The sequence below is a fragment of the Neomonachus schauinslandi genome, chromosome 1 (genome assembly GCF_002201575.2).
Source record: "Neomonachus schauinslandi chromosome 1, ASM220157v2, whole genome shotgun sequence".
Classification (NCBI taxonomy): Eukaryota; Metazoa; Chordata; class Mammalia; order Carnivora; family Phocidae; genus Neomonachus; species Neomonachus schauinslandi.
The window spans coordinates 25,426,458-25,445,772 of NC_058403.1; the positions used below are offsets into that span (position 1 = coordinate 25,426,458).

Genomic DNA, 19,315 nt, shown 5'->3' on the forward strand with positions numbered 1-19,315 from the left:
AATAAATAAATAAATAAAATCTTAAAAAAATAAATAAATAAATAAAGAGGGTAACTCTTACCAAATCTAACTTTTGTCTGTAATTAGATTTATTTTTTTTTTTAAGATTTTATTTATTTATTCATGAGAGACAGAGAGAGAGAGAGAGAGAGGGAGAAGCAGGCTCCCAAGGAGCAGAGAGCCCGATGCGGGACTCGACCCCAGGACCCTGGGATCATGACCTGAGCTGAAGGCAGACGCTTGTAATTAGATTTAATCCCTCTTGTTTTTCTCTAGAACATCTCCCGTCTGTCCCCCAACTCTTCTTTCTCCAGTCAGTCATCTCTTCTCTACTGCATCTTCCCTCTCAGCTTAAACAAATTTAGGAGTTTTTCCCATCCTGGAGGCAATCTTCCTTTAAATTACTGCCCTATTAAGTTACTAACCACCATCCCTCTTTCTTTCTTAATAAGATACTATTACCCAGCAAGGCAAGTTTAAATGAGTTTTATATTTGTAAAGCTCTTAGAAGAATACCTGGCTCATAACTCATAGTAAGTTTATGTATCTATCTATCTATCATCTATGTTACTATGATGTTTGCATCTATCATCTATCTGTTATCTATCTATGATCTATCTATCTATCCATCTATATATCATCTATCTTGCCATCACCGTCCAACAAAGATATATCCATCTCATGCTCAAATGGCCTCACCTCCTTTCTTGATCAGCGATGACAAGCCAAATTATTGCATGCTTTCTCTCTTTTACCAAATCATTTAGAGCATGGTGAATCAGAGCATTACTTCTGCAATCCAAGTGCCTGGGTTCCAGGCCTGGTTTTGTCATTTACTTACTTCCTACAGGCTGAAGAAGTTTGGGACAGGTCCCCCAAAATATGCCACTTTGGCATAAAAATTACTTAGAGTTAAAAGTAATCAAGACCCAGCAGTTTCAGGAAAAGCTCTTTACCTCCCCTATAACTGCTAGAAAAGAATTTAGGTAGAGAAACTGCTCCAGAAAGAGAGCTATAACCATAGATAACTACATTATGATATGAACTAGGTACGGTAGACATGGAGGAACCTTGCAAGGTTTGTTCGATCAAAGTCCTTTCTTCATCCCACTGCTTCTGAGTGGCCCAACAAACATTTGTTTACCAAACATTTACTCTTTTTCATTCTTCTTGAGGATGGCATTCCTTCCCTTTGAAGTCCCAGACCCCTAACCCTTTCTCCTTAATTCAAGATGCCTTGCTGCTTATCTTTGGCAAGTTCCATGTCTGTGTTGATTTTCTCCTGCTAATCTGTCTCATGTCAATTTGATTCTTAGTCCAGCTAAAAGGACCTTGAAGGGGACAGGACATTCTTGTTCCTCAACAGGGCCTTCGGCTTCAGTTACTATCAGTAAAATGGCAATGACAATAGTACCTAGCTCACTGGATTACAATGAAATGTCATGCACAGTAGTATACACAGATACATAGCAGTGACCAAACCAATAAGGTTTCTACAGCTATGAAGCTTCATTTCAGAGGGGGAAATAAATAATAAATAAATAATAAATGAGTAAAAATAAATGTTGATATATAATGTTTTAGCTGATCACCTACTTACAGGCCTTCTAAGAAGGTAAAGAATGATCAAGGGTCCATTCAATGCACAGGAGGAAGAGAACCCCTGGTGAAGCAAACGGCATGTATAAAGGACTAGAAGAATAAAAGAAGCTGAAATGTTTGCCCAACTGACATGTCCTATAACAGAAGTACAGCCAACGAAGGGAGAAGAAAATTGGAGAAAGAAACCAGGCTCATAAACCCTGGTAAAAAGATTTTATTGTATTTAAGTTATAATGAGAAGAATTGAAACATTTTAAGAGGACAAACAACATGGTCCAGCTTTTGTTTTTAAAAAGAATACTCTAGAAGAGAAAGAAGGGAAGGAAGGAAAAAGAATGCTTCGGTTGATGTTTGCAGAAATGAAAAATTCTGACAAAACTTTTGTAAAATCACCATCTCAAGGAGTTATTTACATTAAATATTTTCAGGGGAATTTCTTTTTCTAGTTCACAATTTCCCTTTTAAAATGTTTGCATTAAATATTTAATTGATGGCTCTTTTCCTCCCCGGCTGCTTGAAGCTAGGCCGCCATCATGAACGACACAGTAACTATCCGGACCAGGAAGTTCATGACTAACCGACTACTTCAGCGGAAACAGATGGTCATTGATGTTCTTCACCCCGGAAAGGCAACAGTACCTAAGACAGAAATTCGGGAAAAACTAGCCAAAATGTACAAGACCACACCAGATGTCATATTTGTGTTTGGATTCAGAACCCATTTTGGTGGTGGCAAGACAACCGGCTTTGGCATGATATATGATTCCTTGGATTATGCAAAGAAAAATGAACCCAAACACAGACTTGCAAGACATGGCCTGTATGAGAAGAAAAAGACATCAAGAAAACAGCGAAAGGAACGCAAGAACAGAATGAAGAAAGTCAGGGGGACTGCAAAAGCCAATGTTGGTGCTGGCAAAAAGTGAGCTGGAGATTGGACAACAGAAGGAGTAAAGATGCTACAGTGGCTTTATCTGGTTGTGCAGATTTTTCATGAGAGGATCAATAAACTAAGAATGTTAAAAAAAAAAAAAAAATATTTAATTGATGATTCAAACTAAAAAAAAAAGAAATATTCATGTTCAGACATTAGCATGATGACATATAAGCACTTACTGGCAGATTATATCTTCTAAAGGTAGCACCAATATATCCCATCCCACATGTTCTTCTCACAGTATGAAGATGCTAGGTCCCATCCCCTTCCTTTGAATTGAGGGAAGGCCTATGCCTACAGCAGTAGTGAAACCATATGACTTCCAGGCTAAGTCATAAAAGGCAATAGAACTTTGCCTTTATCATTAGAACTCAGCCACCATGCTGTGAGGAAGCCAAGCAGTTACATACATAGAAGAGTCACATGAAGGCTTTCCAGTCACTGCCCAGTGGAGGTACAAGGTAACAGCCATAATCCTTCAGATGTGGGACTGAATGAGTGAGCCTTCATATGATTCTAGCCTTCAGCCTTGAGCCACTCCAAATGATGCAGAGTAGAGAAGAGAGAACCTATCCCTGCTGAGCCCTGCCAAAACGCATATTTGTGAGCAAATTAAATGTCATCATTGTTTTAAGCAACTAGATTTTGGGGTGGTTGGTTGCATAGCATTGGATAAATGGAACAGTTGGTGTTAATATTACCTCTGATAATTGCCTATCCAATAGCCTCTCCTTACTTCTTAAAAGCAGAACCTCAATTTTCTTTGGAGCAGAAAAACAACCAGTTATAAAAACCTATTTCCCTAGATGTCTTTCAGCTAGTGGTTGACATATGAGTTGTCTCTGGCTAATGGAATGTAAGTGGACATTTACTATTTAAGGCTTCCAGGAAAGCTACTGTATTCCTAACAAAAAGGGACTGATTCAGTTAGTAGGTATCCTATGCCTTCCCCTTTCCCATCTTATTGCCCAGAATTTAAACACAATATCTAGAGCCACTTGATTTAATTGCTTGCCCACTGAAGTCAGACCACCTGAGTTTGAGTCCGTGTGACATCTCAACCTCAGCTTCCTCATTTGGAAAATTGGAATAATAACAGTCCCTGCATTATAGGGTTGTTTTGAGGAGAAATAAATGAGATTTAAGGGGTTTTATACATATTGTGTGCTGAATAAATATTAGTACAATGGACTGTTAATGACTCTGGCTAGTCGTAAAAATCTATTCCCTCTGAGTTGGTAAACGTATCATTATTTCCCTTCAGGGCAGGACCTCTGTCACTCTTAGGCTGTGTGGTTTCTTTGGCTCAGGCCTCACCCCAACTCCAGGTGGTGCACTGGACACAGGTTTGAGCTGTTCAACTCATCACACTTCCCAGGCCAGGCTAATTTATTTAAGGATAGACAAGTGACACAATCTACAGCTAAAATGCAGCAAGACTTTTGTTGAGACTTCCAAAACAGAGGCAGACACTCTCTTCTAGTGGCCTTAAGACTTAGGAGATGTAAGGTCTGGAACTGCTGTAGCCATTTAGCCATCACAGGAAGAAAGGCTGTCTAAGAATAGTGCCAGAAAGAAGGAGAAGAACAGAGATGCTGGGAGAGAGAAATGGCCCTGACAGCATCACAGGTCAGTGTGCGTGACTTTCAGTTACACAGTCAAATAACCTCCCTTTTTTACTTCAGCCCATGTGGGGGTTTTTTGCCCAAAGCAAAGAAAGAGTTCTAACTGACTCAGCTATTATTATTATGGGTGAAAATTTTATTGAAAAGATGATATACATCAAGATTGAGAAACATAACTGAGATGCAATATTTTAATTACTCAAAATTATGCCAAGCTGACAATTACTTTTTCAGTTTGCATATTACCTCAGAAAAATAGGAATAGAAGGGAACTTTCTCAACCTAATAAGAGACATATTTGAAAATCCTATAGCTAGTATTATATTAATGATGAAAAACTAAACACATCACTACTAAAATGGGAAATAAGGTAAGAATGTCCACTCCCACCACTTCTATTCAACACTGTGCTGGAGGTTCTAACACCATAATAAGGTGAAGAAAGAAATAAAAGCAAACAGATTGGAAAGGAAGATACAAATCTTTGTTTATTCACAAATGATGTGATCATCTATGTAAAAATCCTAAAGAAACTGCAAATAAGGGGCACCTGGATGGCTCAGTCAGATAAGCATCTGACTTCAGCTCAGGTCATGATCTCAGGATCATTGGTTTGAGTCCCACATCAGACTCTGTGCTCAGCAGGAAGTCTGCTTGAGATTCTCTCCCCCTCCCTCTGCCTCTCCTTCTGCCCTGCCTGTGTCCCTCTCTTTGTGCCTCCCCCCAATCATGCTCTCTCTTTAATAAATAAATAAATAAATATATTTTTAAAAAAAAGAAACTGCAAATAAACTATAAGAACTAAAACTGAGTTTAGTAAGATGGCAAAGTCAATATACAAAAACCAATTATATTTCTATAAATTTGTATGAGCAATCAGAAATTGAAATTAAAATTTACCATTTATAATAGCATTAAATCATGAAATAATTAAGAATAAATTTGATAAAAGATGTTTATGACTTATTCACTAAAAACTATAAACACTGCTGAGAAAAATTAAAGAAGACCTAAGTAAATGGAGAGATCTACTATGTTCATAGATTAGAAGACTCAATATTGTTAAGAAATCACTTCTCTCCAAAATGATCTATAGATTCAAGACATCCTGCCAAAATCTCAGTAGACTACTTTGTAGAAGTGGCAAGCTGATTTTAAAACTTATATGAAAACGAAGAAGATCCAGAAAAGCCAAAACAACTTTGGGAAAAAAGAACACAGATAACATTTTGAGTTTTTCCTAGGGAGCTGTTTCTAGGAGTATAGTTCTGGATAAAAGCCTGGAAATACCTCTAAGAAAAACCAATCTTTTGGGTCACCTGGGTGGTTCAGTCATTAAGCATCTGCCTTCGGCTCAGGTCATGATCCCGGGGTCCTGGGATGGAGCCCCACATCGGGCTCCCTGCTCGGCGGGAAGCCTGTTTCTCCCTCTCCCTTACTTGTGTTCCTTCTCTCGCTGTGTCTCTTTCTGTCAAATAAATAAATAAAATCTTAAAAAAAAAAAGAAAGAAAAACCAATCTTTTGCAGCTCAAAACCCTTTTATGTTTGAAATATTTTAAAAGTATATTAGTAGTTGTCATGAGCTTAAGAAATGCCTGAATAACTATTCTTCAGACACCAGGTGAGACTGAAATGGGATAGGGTGAAGGATGTGGCATGGGATTACCTGCTAATTTACTAAATAAATTAAAATAGTTATAAAATTACCAATAAATAAAAAGAAAGATATTCTACTATACAAAAGATATTCTACAAATATTTGATGCTTATAATTATGCCCTAATAGAACAAAGAATAGTAACATCAATTTTTAGAAACTCGAGAATATGTACTAAACCGAGAATCTGTGACCTAAAATTTTAGTACTGGATCTGTCACTACTCAACCTTTGGGCAGGTAAGTTTACCTCTCGAGGTCTTAGTCTTGACATTTTCAAAAAGAGGTTATTGAGGGACATAATTTCTATGATTCTTTTAATATATATATTTTTATTTTGTTATGTTAATCACCATACATTACATCATTAGTTTTTGATGTAGTGTTCCATGATTCATTATTTGCGTATAACACCCAGTGCTCCATGCAGAACGTGCCCTCTTTAATACCCATCACCAGGCTAACCCATCCTCCCACGCCCCTCCCCTCTAGAACCCTCAGTTTGTTTTTCAGAGTCCATCGGAGGGACATAATTTCTAAGGGCTCCTCCCAGATCTATACTAAAAATTTTATTTAGACCCGTGTGTGTGTTTGTGTGTGTGTTTCAGCATTACTACACCTTGAGATGACTTCTATTCATTTCTTCTCTATAGAATCCAACTCCTTGTAATTTACGTATCTTTATTAGAGAACATTATTATGGGACTGTGGTTGTTTTGAAGGACTCAGGGGCTATAAAATGGTTTTCTCTTTCATCCAGGACCAGTAAAGAAGGCATTTAGCATGTCTGTACCAATGACTATGGATATTTCTATTTTTAATTCTTTCTGCAGTCCTCCACAATGTAGTCTTTGACACATCACATGCACGAAATAGGACCATTACTTTTCTCTATTGATTTCCAGAGCAAGTTATAGTATTGGAGGATAGATAAGTAAACTAAGAGGTTCCATGTTCTAAATGGAAATAGTTCAAGTGCACCAACTGATCTTTCTCTAGCTACATCTGAAAAGCTCCCTTCGATATTTTTCTAAGTCTGATTCCTGACTTACTAGAAGAGCTATTGTGCCAGAAGGATTGTAGTCCAAAAAGAGCCCTGTTTAGGCTATCTCTTTTTAGTGCATAAAGACTGAATTCAAGAAGATAAGGAACATGAATGAAATTTTGCAGTCTTAAAAAGCATTTTGTCTTTTAGTGGATAGAATGAGGTACTGCCACCTTATTCTGCCCCAGGCAGGTCCCAGTTGGCAGATCCTCCCATATAAAGCACCACTATTATGTAGAGAGTTCCAGATGAAATCTCTTTTCTAGAGATCATACTCCTGGGTTTCATGATCTTTTGAGATCTTCTTTCTTCTTCTGTTCAACTTTATTCTAGAACTTACCATTGGTCCAAAAGACCTGCTAATCTTTTTTTTTTTTTAAAGATTTTATTTATTTATTTGAGAGAGAATGAGAGACAGAGAGCACAAGAGGGAAGAGGGTCAGAGGGAGAAGCAGACCCCCGCTGAGCAGGGAGCCCGATGTGGGACTCGATCCCGGGACTCCAGGATCATGACCTGAGCCGAAGGCAGTCGCTTAACCAACTGAGCCACCCAGGCGCCCGACCTGCTAATCTTTAGTAGTGTATGTGAGGCCATTCTGAGATATAAGCTCCATATGGTTAAAGAACATTCCAAGTGTGGTCTCATGTTATACAATTACCTTAGCGTAGGTTTAAAAAATTAGACTTAAACTTTGGGAACATCTTGACCATAGCTCTAGCCAGAATCTAAGTTTGCTCCTTTAAACCTTTCATACCTATCAACACAGGCTTTGACTCAAGTCTATTCCCTTTAGTTTTAATTATAAGTTTACCACTAATGACCACCTGAGTTGCCAACCTGGCTTGTGTCTCCTAAATGTTGCCCTTTGGAAACCTTTACCAGTTTGTCCTAATTTTCTTTTAACTGAGCCTCCATAACAATATGCAACTCTGTTATTCTGCATGCTTTATCTGTTCTTTTTATAGTTTTTCCCATCCTTGATCTTTCCTAAGGCTGTTAACTCACATATATTCTCTTAAGTTTCCCTCTGAACCCTTAAACTTTTTTTTTGAATGCTTAAACTTTGGATCTCACAGACTTTTTAAACTCAGCCCCCAATTTTAACCTACAGACTATAAAACCCTTTACTCTTGAAAAAAAAATGTGCGAATTTTGTTAACTTCAAATGGTTCACTCTGTAGCTTTTACTATGTGGCACTGAAACTGGAAATAAGTAAGTTATTTATACCCAAATTTTCAATCATGTTTGCTTCCTGTTGAAATTTCCCAAATTCAGACATTTTTTAAATAGTGAGAAATAACTCCCACCTTCCTTTCATTGTCCCCATAATCAAGTGGTGTCGAGTCTACTATACTTGGGGGTGGTTATGCAACACAAATGTGCCTTTGGTTTCCAGTCTGTCTTAGATGGCAGTAGCATGGAGAAACATATAAAATGACAATGACAATCATAGAAAAATGTATAAAATGAAAAGGGTATCAAGAGTGAATTTTTTTAAAAAGGTAAAATTGCTAATACCATTGTATCAATCACACCAGGTCTCTATGAGAATGAGTATTTGATATATTTGAGTTGTTGCTGGAATCTAAACTGATTACTGTACACTACATTTTCAAAGGTAATTCTGGCAATGTTTTAGTGTATTTGGAATTCATAGGAATTATTTCATTAAAAAAGAATCCAAGTTGACATCTGTAGGTGCTATCTCACACTTGAGTAAAAACAAAGTCAGCTGTTCCCTGACGGCAACAGTACTTTTATTTGACACTTTCAAATGCTTGGCTTAAAACGAAGCAGTGTGCTGGCCAACAAAAAGCAACAGAGCATGAAAAGCGGTGAGGAGATGAAATTGGGTAAGAGCAAGACATTTTCAGTTCAACTGTTTTATTTTATAGTCTAAGATTATAAAAGCAACAAACTGTAAAACTTGACTAAACCATTTACCACTGAATTCTACATAATTCTATAGTAAGTGTCATGATCTATCCTTTCCTCAAGAAAAAATTGCCAGTTCTATATTTAAGCTAAAGAACCTACAATGCCAATGTTAACAAAAACCTATTCTGAGGATTTAATACATTTTACTATTCAGATTTCCATCATCCTCTTAATGTAATACTGGTCTTTCTACAATTATCCTGAAGTCTACACTTGATGTCTCCATTTTCTCAAGTTTGGTTCACTTCCTTTGGCGGATATGAGGGAGCCAGGGAGAGGTCTGCTTCTCTACATCAACTTTCTCTCTATCCATTTCTGCTACCTTTGTCTTCTTGATCTATGCCATCCAATCCACCACCCTCTTGGAAAGCAATATATTTTGGGGTTGCTTTGTTTTCTTCTTACATTCTAGCTCTTAATCTCCTGGCTATATCCAATCCTCAAATGCACATTTATTTCCCATGCAGACTGATGTGGAGATATCCTGGTTATTCTCACACTGCTCAGAGAGCCTGATATATATAAATAAAACAACCTGCCCAGGTGTTTTTCTAAACAAAAGTTATTTTTCCTGTAACTTCATTGACTTCCCCTCTCTCCACAGACAGAATTTATCATTCTCCCCTTTTTGTTTGCATAGCACTTTAAAAAATATCTATATTGAAACATTGAAGCTATGATTATTTTTATTTATTTATTTATTTATTTATTTATTTATTTATTTATTTTAAAGCTATGATTATTTTACGTATCTGTCTTCCCCAGTAAATTGTCAGCTCCTCTAGAAAAGCAACTGTGATGGCTAATTTTGTGTCAACTTGGCTGGGCCACGTGCTGAGCAAATATTTGGTCAAACATTATTCTGGGGTTCTGTATGAGATTAATATTTAAATCAGTAGACAGAGTAAAGCAGATTGCCTTCTAGCATGTGGGTGGGCTTCACCTAATTAGTTGAAGGCCTGAGTAGAACAAAAAAGCTGACACTTCCCTAAGCACGAGAGAATTCTTCCTGCCTGACTGCCTTCAAACTGGGACACTATCTTTTGCCTGTCTTCAGACTCACTGTAACTAACATCAGTCCTCCTGAGTTTTGAACCTACTGACCACTGGATTAAAAATCGACTCTCCTGGGTCTCCAGCTTACCAGTTCATCCCACAGATCTTGAGACTTCTTAGCCTCCATAATAACATGAGCCAATTGCTTGTAATAAACCTTTTTAATATGTATACATCCTATTGGTTCTGTTACTTTGGAGAACCCTAATACAGAAACCATATCTTATGCATTTCTAATGGTCCCAGAACTTGGCACAGTGCCAAACAACATGTAGCTGCTTCTTTTAATGGTTTATTGAATTAACTAGTATTTTAATATAGTGTTTTAATGGTCTCCTAAATGTAAGACTTATATTTGATTAGTTAGTTAGTTAGTTAGCTAGTTAGTTTTGAAAATAGAAAATGTTAGGCCCTACAATGGTATGAGAAAGAGTGAATTCCTTGCTTTTTTAAAAATTGCAGCTAAAATGTTAGTCAACTAAGAAAAGGAGGAAACTAGGGCACCTGGGTAGTGCAGTTGGTTGAGCGTCCAACTCTTGATTTCAGCTCAGGTGGTGATCTCAGGGTGGAGTCTGCTTAAGTTTCTCTCTCTGTTACCCCATACCCCTCTCTCCCTGCTCTCTCTTGCTCTAAAATAAATAAATAAATCTTAAAAAAAAATTTTTTTTAAATTGAAAAAGAAGGAAAGCCCTAAACTAGACTAGAATTAAACTACTTTCCATGTTTTATTGATCCATTCTTTAAATTTGGTCACACATCCATTCTTTTATCAGTTTGGGTCTGAATTTTCTCCTTATGGACCATGAAGCTAACTCCTCCCATTTCTCCCTGGTTCTGGCATTTCATCCCTCTTATCTTTCCCAGTGCCAACTATAGGTTAATTTTCCTAATACATTGTTTTTATCTTATCCCCAAATTTTTAGCAGCTCTCCACTATCTACATCCTTCACCCTAGTATTCAAAACTGCTCACAATCTGATCACAACTTACCTTTTCATCAGACTCTCAAGCAAATCCTCCACCCTTCCTGCTATGTTGGTTAATACACACCTCTTTTATATACATTCAACTAAATTTAGTCCAGTTCTTAAAATGCCTTCTCCCTTACTCTTAGCAAGTCCAAATCTCTCAAGAAATAGTGGAGAAAGCACCAAGTCTGGATTTAGGAAACTTCGGGTCTAGTCTTTTCCAAAAGCACCATATTGTGTGACAGGGGGCAACTGAGTCAAATCACTTCTCTGGAACTCAGTTTCCTTATCTGTATGATAATGAGGAAAGACAAGAGGATTCTAAGTTCTTTTTCAATTAAAAAAAAAAAAGTTACGTTTTCTTCATCTACCAGCACAGCTCTGTCATTAATTCAATAGTTCTTGAGTATCTCTTATGACCAATGCACACCTGCTCTATGAAACCTGAATAGCCCTCACCCCACCCCTAACAGCTGGACTTGCTGACTCAAGTGCACTTATTTTCTATGCCATTAATTTGCCACGTATTATTTTTAGATCTTAAATATAGTATTGTCTCCTTAGGAGCAGCGGCTTATGCTTCTGCATATATCCTTGACAGAAAAAGTTCTCAAACTTTATAAAACGTATACTTGAGAAACTTATTAACAATGTTGATTTCCAAGCCTCTCATCTATCGCCTTCCAATTCTGATTCCGTAATTGGTAATCCACGTTATAAGTATTCCTCCCTATCCCGTGATTCTAATTCAGGTGGTCCAGTGACCAGACTTTGAGAAAAAACTGTTCTGCTGTTTTTTCTTGCCTGCACTTAGCATGGGTTCAAAAACTTTATTTTTCAAAAAAAAAAATGTGTTTTAATTCAGAAGGATAGGTATGCTTGCATTGAGAAAATTCTTTTTTTAAAGATTTATTTATTTGAGCAAGAGAGAGAGAGAGCGCATGCGTGCTAGCGGGGGCGGGATAAAGGGAGAGGGGAATCCTTGTACAGACTCCCCGCTGAACCGGGAGCCCAGCACAGGGCTCGATGCCAGGACCCTGAGATCATGACCCTAACCAACTGAGCCACCCAGGTGCTCCGAATTGACAAAATTCTCAAATAGAAAATAGCTCAGGAGGGATGGATAACTCTAAAATATTCTGCCGACGTTATCAAAGATAATACCCAGGAGGAAAGTAAAGAGAAACATGCATAGGGAACTAAAGAGACTGCATAAGGTGCTGCTGGATGGATCAGCTACAGATTAACAAAGACCCAGGTTGAAACCCTTAACAGTGGTGAAGGGAAGGTTAAATGTCAGGATGAGCTGATACTCCCACAAGGGGCTGTTTAGCTAACTTCAGAGAAAAGTGTTCAGATCTTTTTGTAGTGTAGATGGAGATAGAAAGCAAAATCTTCAAAAATCTCATTTTGTGCTCATTCTTTGCTCCAAGCAAAGCAATTTTAAACAAGAAAGAACAAAACAAACATCATAGGGAGGGGAGTTAAAGAAAAAGAAGGAATGGTAATTTTGAGGGGATTAATATTTCTAATTCTAGAGTCATTTATAGATTAAGGGCTCACTGTCAATAATTTTTGAGGAAATATTTTAAATAAGAGAAATACCAAGAATTTGCAAATGAGATATATCCTTATTTTGAAAAATGGAAAAAATGAATTCTGAAAATTACAGACTTAAGCTCTTTCAAGTTTTAGAACAGATTATTAAAAAGCTTGTCAGCACTTAGAGATGGAAGAGATGAAAACTTTGAGCTAGTTTATGTATGCCAAGGATAGAAATGCCAAACCCTGGGGGGCACCTGAGTGGCTCAGTCAGTTAAGCATCCAACTCTTGATTTCGGCTCAGGTCATGATCTCAGGGTCGTGAGATAGAGCCCCACATTAGGCTCCTCGCTCAGCAGGGAGTCTGCTCAAGATTCTCTCTCCCTCTGCCCCTCCCTCCCTCTCTAAAATAAATAAATAAGTCTTTTTTTTTTATTTTAAAGATTTTATTTATTTATTCATGAGAGACAGAGAGAGAGAGGCAGAAGGAGAAGCAGGCTCCCAAGCAGCAGAGAGCCCGATGCGGGACTCGATCCCAGGACCCTGGGATCATGACCTGAGCCAAAGGCAGACGCTTAACCATCTGAGCCACCCAGGCGCCCAATAAATAAATAAGTCTTAAAAAAAAAAATGCCAAACTGTTTTCTTTTATGATAGATTGGGCATAGATGCTATAGAAGTTGCCACTGATGACTTCAACAAGGTATTGGACAAACTAATAATATTCTTATGAATAACAGTTGTTTTTTTTTTTTTAAGTTGCTCTATTAGGTCAATTCAGTCTTAGTCGACTCATTTTTCTCAGACATGATTAATGGAGTGAGGGCTCTAGGGCTTTTTGGTGATTTGCATTCATTCAACAAATATTTATTAAACATTTTACCATATGCCAGGAACTGCTGTAGGTAGTGGGAATCCAATGGTGAATAAATCAAAGTCCCTGATCTCCAGGGATTTTAGTAGAGGGAGACATAATAAACAAGTAAACAAATATATTCTATGTCAGCCAATGGTCAGAGAAAGAAAAAAAAAAAGGGTTAAAGGAAAAAAAAAAGCAATGGCAAGTGGGTATTTCTTTTAAAGGCTGGTCAAAGAGGCTGATAGAATCTGGTGATAACTAAGCAGAAACCTGAAAGAAGTGATGGAATGAGCTGTGTAATTATCCAGGGGAAGAATATTCCACATAGCAGGACAGCAAGCATACAGGTCTTAAAATGGAAGCATGCTTGGTCAAGAGGCCCAATGGTAGGCAGAATAATAGTACCCCAAAGTTGTCCATGTCCCAATTCCCAGAATTTATGACACTGCTATATTTCAGGCAAAATAACTTTGCAGATGGAATTAAAGTTCCAGACCTTAATAAAGAGATTACCTTGGATTATCAAGGTGGGTCTCACATAATCTCGTGAACCTGAAAGGCAGAGAACTTTCTGGCTATAGCAAGGGAGATTTGGCAGAAGAGTAAACCAGAAAGATTCCAAATATGAAAAGAATACTATATTGCCGCTGGCTCTGAGATGTAAGGTCCCCTGAGCAAGGACCAGAAAGAGACCTCTGGAAGCTAAGGGCAAGCCCTAGCTAACAGCCTGCAAGGAAAAAGGGACCTCAGTCCTACAAACAGCACAAAATTCTGCCAACAACCAGAGAAAACAGTTAAACCAACCCTAATTCTGACCTGCAGAACTATGAGATAATAAATTTGTGTTGTTTTAAAGTGCTAAATTTGTGGCAATTTGTGGTCATTTGCTTTGACAGCAATAGAAAACTAATATAGACTACACTGGATTGAAACAGGTAGGGAAGGGCGCCTGCGTGGCTCAGTTGGTTGAATGTCCGACTCTTGATCCTGGCTAAGGTCACGATCTCTGGGGTTGTGAGTTTAGGCCCCGCACTGGGCTCCATGCTGGACCTAGAGCCTACTTAAAAGGAAAAAAGAAAGAAAGAAACAGATAGAGAGTATAATAGGAGATGAAACAAGAGAGGTAGAAAGGATGGATTGCAGGAAGAAGGTAAGCAAGAGGGTGGCTGTTGTGGGGCCTTCTAGACCACTTTAAGGCCTTTGTCTTTAATCACAGATGAAATGGGAGCAAGTGGGGTTTGAGGGTAGGCATAACATGATTACATTATAAAAGGACCACTTTGAACTACCTTGCATAGAACCCAGCTGAATGAATATTGCAATAATTCACACAACAGTATAAACTAGGGAAATCATAAGGGAGATAAGAATACTCAGATTCTGGGTATGTTAGGTTGAAGCATACAGACTTGCCATTTGAGTGGCTCAAAAACAGTCAAAAAAAATCAAAGGATGAGTCAAGAGGATTTGCTCATGGGTGGCCTAAGGGGTGTTGGGGAAATAAAGGAGTCATAGTTGACTCCAAAATCATTGGCCTGAGCCAAGGGTACAAGAGTTGTACTGAGATAAACAGTGCAGGAGAGGGGCAAGTTTAGTGAGGGCTGAGGGGCAAGGGCAAGCAAGGATTCACCTTGGGACATGTTATGTATGAAACGCCTATCAGACATCCAAGTAAAGATGTTCATTAAACTGTTAGTTATATAAGTGTGTCGTCTGAGCTGGAACTATTAATTAGTGAGTCCTCTCACAACAAACGGTGTTCAAAGCCATGAGATCAAGAGTTCAAATACGCAGGAAATGAGTGTAAAGAAAGAATAGTGGTGCTTCCTGACTTACTCCTTTTTGAAAGTCTTTCCTAGATCTTTTTTTTTTTCCCTGACTTGTAAATACAAATAAATGAATAATCTCACAATCTGAAATATTTTCTAAATATTTAGTTATGTATTTTTAATGAATTACCTGCTGAAGGGCCCCAGGCTGCCCCAAAATGTGCCAGGATGACATATTGATTATTTTGAGTTAAAGTTACTTAAGAAATAACCAGTGCAAGAAGAACACTCTGACCCTCCTTTGTCTCCTGAAAGCAGGAAATATATCTCCCAAGTGAAAGGTATGTTCCCTCTACCAGGAGGTAAAGAGACATCCTTAGCACCAAAGTAGGGAATTCAGGGCGAAGAAGCCTATATAAACAAACCTTGTTACTTTTACTAATTTACTACCCAGACCAAATTCTCTTTAGAATTCCTTACTAATTGAAGCTTCTGAACATAAATTTACTTTGTCCTGTCAACCCCTCACAGATTTATGGTTCTCTGTCCAAAAAATATAGAAGCTACATGCCTTGTAGCTTCTTTAGGTCTCAATTTCTTTTAGGTCTCAATTTTATTATTGGGCCTCTGTGCACACATTATTAAACTTTTTTTTCTTCTATTAATCTGTCTCATGTCAATTTAATTCTTAGACCAGCTAGACGAACCTTGAAGGGTAAAGTTAATTTTTCCCTTTCCAACACTGCTTTAAAAATAATAAAATTGAGTAATATCTATACTATTGCAGAAAATTCAAAATAAAGAGCCATCACTTAATTTCAGGTATTCCAAATTAAACACAGATCATATAGTTGAAAAACCCTAGTGAAATTAGCATAAACTATACACCCATATCAAAAGACAAATGAATTATATTCCCTCAATAGCTGTTGCTCTGAGACATTTTCACATCCTATAATTATTTACATTTTTATATAACATTTACACTGAACATCTGGTGAGGAGTATTATTCTTTCAATTCATTTCAGTTCCTCAACACTATGAGAATTCAGTATTTACATGTCTGCAATTAAAAGCAAAAGCAAAACAAAATTACCAACCTAACAACTTTGTTCTACTGTTTGCTTCCTTCCACACCTATTGCCCCCATTGTGTTTTGGTTGTTGCTCATGATATACACAGGTCACAGCTAGTTTATTGTTCTCACCAACTTTTCTTCTGAGAAAAAAAAAAAAAGTATTTGTGGGCACTTTAGACTAGTATAAAAACACTAATATATATATATATATATAATATATATTACATGCTACCTATATATATTATATATACATAAATTTGTCACAAATCTCTGTCATGAATCTCTCATTCTCTCCTTCTCGCAGAGAGAGATAAAGCTTTTATTTATATATATGAGATTATAAATATTTACATATATGTATTTCATACATATAAAGTTTTTTTAATCACAAAAAATGTTACTGAAACATTCCTACAAGGTAGAGAAAAACCTGACCTGCTGCAATTATCTCCCTAAAGCACTCCTGGGAGCACAATTACAAAGTATTTTTGCCAACCACATCACAAACAATTATTAATGTACTAACTTTAGTTCCATGTTTTGAGCTTCTCCTGGGCCAGGTGTGGAGTGGGAACATGTTCTTTATGGAAACATCTCTTTGGATCATCTGCTGACAAAGCACATTTTTAAAGCGTACCCATAATCACTCTAATTAGGCCATCAAATGTCAGGACTTGCTGTGTGAATTTGATTAATTCTAGCCATCTCTGTGGTGCAACTGAGAAGTGACCCTCCATTGGAAACAATTTCCTTATGCTATGGCCTTTCCCCCCTCTACCTGTCTGTACCAAAAAGTAGTGAGGAAAGTTTGCAATGCTGCCCTTATAAGTCTGTGAAACTTCCTTTCAGCTGGGAGCTCAAGCATATCCAAACCCTTTTATATGCCTGCAATACTATTGCCTTTATACCTTTTTGTGACACTGAATTTATAATACAACTTGTAATATGTAAGGTAGATTGTTTACAAATCTCTATCTTCCACTAGGTTGTGAGTCACTTATTTGTCCTATTTTGATCCTCTCTAATGGACAGACACAGTATTCTCAATGCTCTAGCACAAATATTTGACAAGGTTATGCAGAAGAGGGCATGTGAACACATCCACTCCTCCCTCCCCCACTCTTCCCCATCTCCACCATCAAACAACTGAATGAAAAGAACAAAGAAAAATAAAACAAGGGGATTTGTTTTCTTAATGAAAACATGCCTTATATTGTTCACTAAGGGATTTGTATTTTTAAACTTAATTATCATTGTGCCTTTGAGGAAATACTATTGAATGGACGTCACTGTGATGGTTAATCTTAGGTGTCAACTTGGCTAGAGCATGGTGCCAGTTGTTTGGTCAAACACTAGACTAGATGTTGCTGTGAGGGGTGTTTTGTAGACGTGATTAATATTTACCATCAGTGGACTTTCAGTAAAGGAGATTACCCTCAATAATGTGGGTGGGCCTCAATCAGTTGAAGGCCTTATGAACAAAAATTGTGGTTTCCAGGAGTAGAAGAAATACTACTTCCTCAAGATCATAACAGAAATCCTACCAATAGATTTTGGACTCAAGACCGCAACTTCAACTCTTGCCTGAATTTTCAGCCTGCCAACTAGCTGCCCTACAGAATTCAGACTTGCCAGCACCCACTATAGCATGAACCAATCCTTTAAAATAAATCTCTCTCTCCATTTACGCATCCCATTGGTTCTGTTTCTCTGGAGAACCCTGACTAACGCTGCATTTCGAAGTAGTTCTATCTTTTATAATACTTCTGAACCTTTTGCTAATTGAATATACCATATTCTTAATTTTCTTACATGGAGTTGGAGTAGGGGTTTATATACTACTTACTAATAGAAGTCAGTTTCTCTGTTGGTACAAAGAACAAGAGAGTTGTCAAAGGAACGCCGGAACCATGGCACATGTCCTGCCAAGCATGGAAATTTTATACCAGAGGTTTCAAATATGAAGCTCTATTTGAGCCCAGAGTGTGCAGCCTATCTAAATATTATACCCTATTCCCTAAGTTAGGAACATTTTCCTAAGCTGGTTTATACAAATTAACAAATCTTAAGCAATTACCAATAAAGAGTCTGCGTAGTTTGATCAAAACATTTTCTTCTAAAAAAAAATATGCCATATTTGGGGCATGGCTGGGGCAGGGAGGAAGGTTTCAACAATTAATGCAACTCAAAATAGGAGGTTGGTGTGCCCAGTTTCCATTGCCTCATTCATCAAGAGAGTTTGTGTTGTGACTCTTGGAAGTCAGTTTTATTGCATGATGTAATGGAGAAAATAATGAAGATTACAAATTTTCTTTATGCTTATGTGTTTTTAACCACTGCCAGTTTATGGATATTTAAGAAGTTGAAGCAAAAAAAGATTTAGTTTCTTTTAATTTAGCCAAATGGTTAGGTCCTAGAAATTTCTGAAGAAATACATTAAAGTGTTTTTAGAATTAAAGTCTGAGATCCCACTTGGTAGACCTCCAATGGCCCTCAGAGGTTGCACACTTTTCCCTGATGTTACATAACGGAACTCTCTCCATCCACTATAAAAGCAACGGTTTTGTATTCCGATTTAAACTTGACATATGGATTGAGAAGATGGTATTTGAAACTGTTCTGTTTACAATGCTGAACTTCTCCGAGCTCAAAGGAATAACAGATTTTGTTTATTTATTTTTTTTTTTAAAGATTTTATTTATTTATTTGACAGAGAGACACAGCAAGAGAGGGAACACAAGCAGGGGGAGTGGGAGAGGGAGAAGCAGGCTTCCCGCCGAGCAGGGAGCCCGATGTGGGGCTCGATCCCAGGACCCTGGGATCATGACCTGAGCCGAAGGCAGACACTTAATGACTGAGCCACCCAGGCGCCCCTAAGGAATAACAGATTTTAAAGAGTTACACAGTTATTTAGTGGAAAATAAGTCCTGATTATGAAAGCAATTCATAGATTTTGGTGATTGAGTGAGTGTGAGTCGTGTTCTCTATGACTTTGGGATACCACCGCAAGATGTGTGTGATTATAGACACTGACCTATTATGGCGGCTCATTTTCAAAACACACACACACACATACACAGACACACAGACACACACACACACACTTGCCTTAAACTTGTTCTAAAACTACCATACCCATTAACACACAATATTACTGAACATTGGAGTTAACTGTGGAAAGGAATCAACTGTGAAAGGAAAAATACATATTAATGGGTAATTTTATCAGCTCTGCT

General features: G+C 37.6%; 1 protein-coding gene across 1 annotated transcript; it reads left to right on the forward strand.

The window, feature by feature from the left end:
• The first annotated feature begins 2,100 nt into the window (after positions 1–2,100).
• LOC110571144 (40S ribosomal protein S24-like) lies at positions 2,101–2,616 on the forward strand. The gene has a single exon (XM_044913806.1). The coding sequence runs from the start codon at positions 2,136–2,138 to the stop codon at positions 2,526–2,528; it is 393 nt and encodes a 130-aa protein (XP_044769741.1). The 5' UTR covers positions 2,101–2,135; the 3' UTR covers positions 2,529–2,616.
• Positions 2,617–19,315: the final 16,699 nt, after the last annotated feature.